The sequence below is a fragment of the Siniperca chuatsi genome, linkage group LG10 (assembly GCF_020085105.1).
Source record: "Siniperca chuatsi isolate FFG_IHB_CAS linkage group LG10, ASM2008510v1, whole genome shotgun sequence".
Lineage (NCBI taxonomy): Eukaryota > Metazoa > Chordata > Actinopteri > Centrarchiformes > Sinipercidae > Siniperca > Siniperca chuatsi.
In genome coordinates this window covers 25,661,866-25,666,745 of record NC_058051.1, presented here as the reverse complement: position 1 = coordinate 25,666,745, position 4,880 = coordinate 25,661,866, and the positions used below count along the sequence as shown (strand labels likewise).

The 4,880-nt window shown below is 40.2% G+C and overlaps 1 protein-coding gene across 3 annotated transcripts; it reads left to right on the top strand.

The window, feature by feature from the left end:
* The first annotated feature begins 657 nt into the window (after positions 1-657).
* On the top strand, positions 658-4,880 carry LOC122883676 (transmembrane and death domain protein 1-like). 3 transcript variants are annotated; one of them, XM_044212702.1, is made up of 6 exons: positions 658-907; positions 1,328-1,519; positions 2,926-3,045; positions 3,842-3,994; positions 4,480-4,576; positions 4,658-4,880. In XM_044212702.1, the coding sequence occupies exons 1-6, from the start codon at positions 808-810 to the stop codon at positions 4,776-4,778; spliced, it is 783 nt and encodes a 260-aa protein (XP_044068637.1). In that variant the 5' UTR covers positions 658-807; the 3' UTR covers positions 4,779-4,880. The 3 variants fall into 3 exon arrangements, with proteins under 3 accessions (XP_044068637.1, XP_044068636.1, XP_044068638.1); XM_044212701.1 differs by having other exon boundaries at positions 660-907; positions 4,480-4,880; XM_044212703.1 differs by lacking the exon at positions 4,480-4,576 and having other exon boundaries at positions 683-907.

The window sequence follows — 4,880 nt, the reverse complement described above, 5'->3', positions numbered from 1 at the left end:
GTCAGGCTTTTAAGTGCATAGCTGCAAGCAATGCTAGTCTCTCAGACAACACAACACAGAAGTTTCGACAATGTGCAAGCTGAGATCCTAAGAAGATGCCAGATATATACAGTATTGTGTGGTCTGGTTAACCTGCAACAGATGTGTATGTCACATCATGAACTCAGCTGTATTACCTAAAACAACTGTCAAACACATTGATATAATAATTCTTTGAAATACATTTGTAAATACTGATATTTACATTCTATTTCATAAGTATCTCAGAATATTCACATCATCACATTATTAAAACTTTGTAATGTGATGCCTGTCAATGTCAGTTGTCAGAAGATTAATCAGTGGCAATTTTCATGATCGATGTATTGTTTAAGTAATTTATCAAGTAAAAAATCCAAACATTAGCCTGCTCTAGGTTCTCCAGTGTGAGGATTTGTTGCTTCTGACCATCTCATATAATTGTGAATTGAATATATAGACTAAATAAGCAATTTGAAACATTAAGGAACATGAACTTGCAATGGGATTGTGTTTTTATTTTGGACATTTTATAGACTAAACAATTACTTTACAAATCAAAAAATGGTTTATTAATCAATAAGAAAATAATAGTTCCAGCCTTCTAGTAAATCTTCTAACAAGTAATGCGTCCATAAACATATTCTCAATGGCATGAATATCTTTTGCATGGTGATTGGCTGTTCCAAAAAGACAAAGAATGCTACTCATAGTTGCACTCTTTACAATTTAAACAAATTCTAGATCATTTGTAAGATTTAAAAATAAACGTCATATATTGTTAGCAGCATGTATCGAGTATCGACTACTTCAGCTGACATGAAAGTCTGGAAATCCTGTCCCTTCTTCGTCTTTCTACTTCTGAGTTCAACACTCGGAGAGGACACAGGTGAGAGCAAATGTTCCTACAGCTGGTGCAGTTACATCATTAGCCAGCATGTTAAAAGAAGTCAACTGAAAAAAACTCACAGTGAGACTGAATTTCCTAATTGCTCTGTTCTCTGTTGTGAAATGTTGATCATTCAGTTTCTATTCTCTGCAGCTAAGGGTAATATGACATTTTCACACCACACAAGAAGCACTTGCCGATTGATAGCGCAAGCATGCTGCATAAATGTTGTGTAGTGTCAGCATTATGTTTCATTAACTGGAATTTACAGTGTACTGTATGGTCATGCCTTCATGTGAGGGTTGAGTACAAGCTATGGTCCTATTGTCTAGCAGGGTTGCGTCTACTGGCTAAACTGGTGTTCTTCCGGAAGTTTGTACATCGCTTATTGTGATTAAAGTGTGTGTTATGGCTGTTTAGTGGCAGAAGACATTGGTGTCCATCAGCTGGAGCGTTTAGTAGAGTTGCTGACATCTAAGGAGTGCGACGACCTTCTGGTCGCCCTCTCTCACCCGGAAGAGAACATCTTCCAGCACCTTGAGCTACTCTCACCAGAAAAAAATCAACTAGATCTCAAGCCGCGAGCCAAGAGAGACACCTCTTCTGCTGTGGGTTAGTACTCATCATCACCTGAAACACATCTCACCTGAGACCTGAGGCACTTTAGACCACAGAGGTCATATACAGTGGTGTGAAAAAGTGTGTCACACTTAAATGTTTCAGATCATCAAACAAATTTAAATATTAGTCAGAGATAACACAAGTAAACACAAAATGCAGTTTTTAAATTAAGGTTGTTATTATTAAGGGAAAACAAAATCCAAACCTACATGGCCCTGTGTGAAAAAGTGATTGCCCCCTAAACCTAACAACTGGGGAACTGGGCCACCCTTAACAGCAACAACTGCAAGCAAGCGTTTGCGATAACTTGCAATGAGTCTTTTACAGCGCTGTGGAGGAATTTTGGCCCACTCATCTTTGCAATTAATTGTTGTAATTCAGCCATATTGGAGGGATTTCAAGCATTAACTGCCTTTTTGAGGCCATGCCACAGCATCTCAATAGGATTCAGGTCAGGACTTTGACTAGGCCACTCCAAAGTCTTCATTTCGTTCTTCTTCAGCCATTCAGACCCCACAACAACATCCAAAGAACTGCAGGACTCACTTGCCTCAGTTAAGTTCAGTGTTCATGACTCCACCATAAGAAAGAGACTGGGCAAAAATGGGCTACATGGCAGAGTTCCAAGACAAAAACTGCTGAGCAAAAAGAACATTAAGGCTCGTCTCATTTTTGCCAGAAAACATCTTGATGATCCCTAAGACTTGGGAAAATACTCTGTGGACTGACGAGACAAAAGTTGAACTTTTTGGAAGGTGTGTGTCACATTACATCTGGCGTAAAAGTAAGGGGGCAAACACTTTTTCACACCACTGTATGTCTAATGCATGCATTTCACATTTTTTTCAAGTCTATATTAAAACAATACTTACAGTATAAGCCCTTATGTACATTGAAAGAGTTATTGGTCCCTGTGATGATTCCTCCTGTTGATACTGGCCCTGAAGAGATGCCTTCTTAAAGCAATTTCAATGTAAGTGATGGGGCACAGAATCCACAGTCCTCCTTCTATGCCATAATGCTTACTAATGTTCAGCTAAAGCTATTATGGGGCCTCAACAGTCTGTGTTAGACAAATTAAGTGGGTATCTTTCAAAGTTAGTCTTTTTAGCACAAAATGTCCTGCTATCCCTTCACTGCAGCTCAGCAAGGAAACACTGTCTGGCAAATCTTTCAACGTATTTGTGGACATGTAAGTATTGTTTTAAGATAGACTTTGGACAATGTGAACCTATCCTTTAAGAGTCACACGCTATAAGCTGTGATAAGGTAGAAATGAAGTTCACCCTGAGACCTGTCTGTTTCTCACTTGTCCAGCTCAGCTTGGGGAGTTTCTGGCAGCAAGCTGACTGTCAGAGACCTGTCTGTCTGAGGGCCATATGTTTTGTGTTTACTAGATAGTGAGGCTCAGTGCCGGACAGCCCTGACAGACTGGCTGCTGAAGTACGGCGAGCAGACCTACTACGACAGGCTTTCTCGCGCCTTGCAGCACATCGGCAGAACAGACATCGCCATTGGTAAGAAACAAATGGAGACAGAAAGAACACATGTGCCCCCTGTAGCAGTGAATAATCTTTTTAAATAGAATAATTCTGTGTGGTGCTACTAATGTAATGGGTTTCAAATTAAAATGGCTCACTTTTTATGTACAGTATTGTGTTGATAGCAGCAAATCTCATGAGCAGACATCTCAGAATGTCCCTTGACAAAAGGAAATTGGAACAAAGCCTCATTTGGGTACATGGCTGTGTATTTCCAAAAATTGGTTTATTTCGGTCAAGAAGGCCTCCGTGAGACTTTAACAACAGTGTGTAATTGCTTCATTACTTGAGATTTGTTTTAATTGGAACTTCAAAAGTGGCATGTTTTGCACACTGTCAGTCTCTGGCATGTGTTGCAGTCCATTGTACACACAACTCCACAGCCGAGTGGCGTTGGATAGATGGAGGTGTAAATTATCTGACAGAGGACTCAGTGGAGCTGACACAAGCCACAGAACAAACCATCTGCTCCTTTCATCAGCAGCTTTGGAGTAAAAAAAAGACAAGGAGAGGATAGGAAGAGATGAGTTATAAGACATGGGGGTAGATGCAGAATGCAGCAATTATCGTACACTTAATTGCAATTCATCTTGTTTTATTCTGAACCGAAGGACAACAGTTGATCTCCTGCCAGAACTAATTATGTCCAGGGCAAGAAAACAACAATTCATTTCATATGTACAATCTTTTATTGGATAAAATACATACACTTTTAGCACTTGAAGTGACAGAGAAATACTTTTAGATCGGCCCTGTGCTTGTGTGTTTACAGAAGTGGGGAAGAACATCAACCAGGACAAAGCCTTGAGCCTGAAACGCAACGTTGAAGACTATCACAAATACGTCAACTCTTTAAACTTTCCACCGGTACAATCAGACACAAAGGACCACCAGCATGAAGACCAGAGGGTCATAAAAAGAAGAGGTAAAGTTATTTGAGTCGCATTAGTTTGGTATGAATAGAATTAGTGATGGAGAACTGAGTCTTAACATGTTGTGGCCATGTCTAAACTCCAAATATCTTATTTATATAGCTATTGATGTCAAGAGGAGATTTTTGTGTTATCCCTCTGGAGACTTTCTGAATGACAAATGATATAATGTTTCACTGAACCCTGAATCTATTAAGTGTTTAGATGAGATGCCAGATTAGATTTGGTGGCCGTGGGCATGCTTCCAGCTCATTACTTCTCAACATCAACACTCTCACTATATGAGGAATATTTCCCAAGATACGTAGAAATTCAAAAATGTAATTATCACCTGTCCATTTTTTTTTTATTCTCCGGGGTGCCTCATTCAAGTTAAAACTTGACAAAAATGCTCCCACAGTCCTTTGAGATAAGTGTGTCTATCCTGTTTGTGCTGTGTGTGTGTGTGTGTGTGTGTGTGTGTGTGTGTGTGTGTTAGTAAGGGATCTGACATGGCGTGACCTGGATCTGATCGTGGAGCAGGCTCCTGTCCCTCTGTACCAGAAGGGGCCTTTGGATGTAGCTCTGCCACTCTTGTATGGCATCCTGCTGGGCTTTGGGGGTACCTTGCTTACAGGCGTTTCTTTACTTCTCATCATCATCCACATCTCCCATAGAAACCAGCAGAACCGTCACCCTGGAGTCACCAGCAGCCCCAGCAGGAAGCTCATGATTGAAGATGTAATGTTGGAAGATGCAGCTTCAGGGAGGACAGAGGCTGCAAAATCGACAGTTTAGGGGTTTAAATTGTCCAGAAAGCCATAAAAGTAAAGTCGGCATCACATTGTGTCATACATTTACAACTGGCATACATACATAAATAAAGGCAAAAAAAGATCA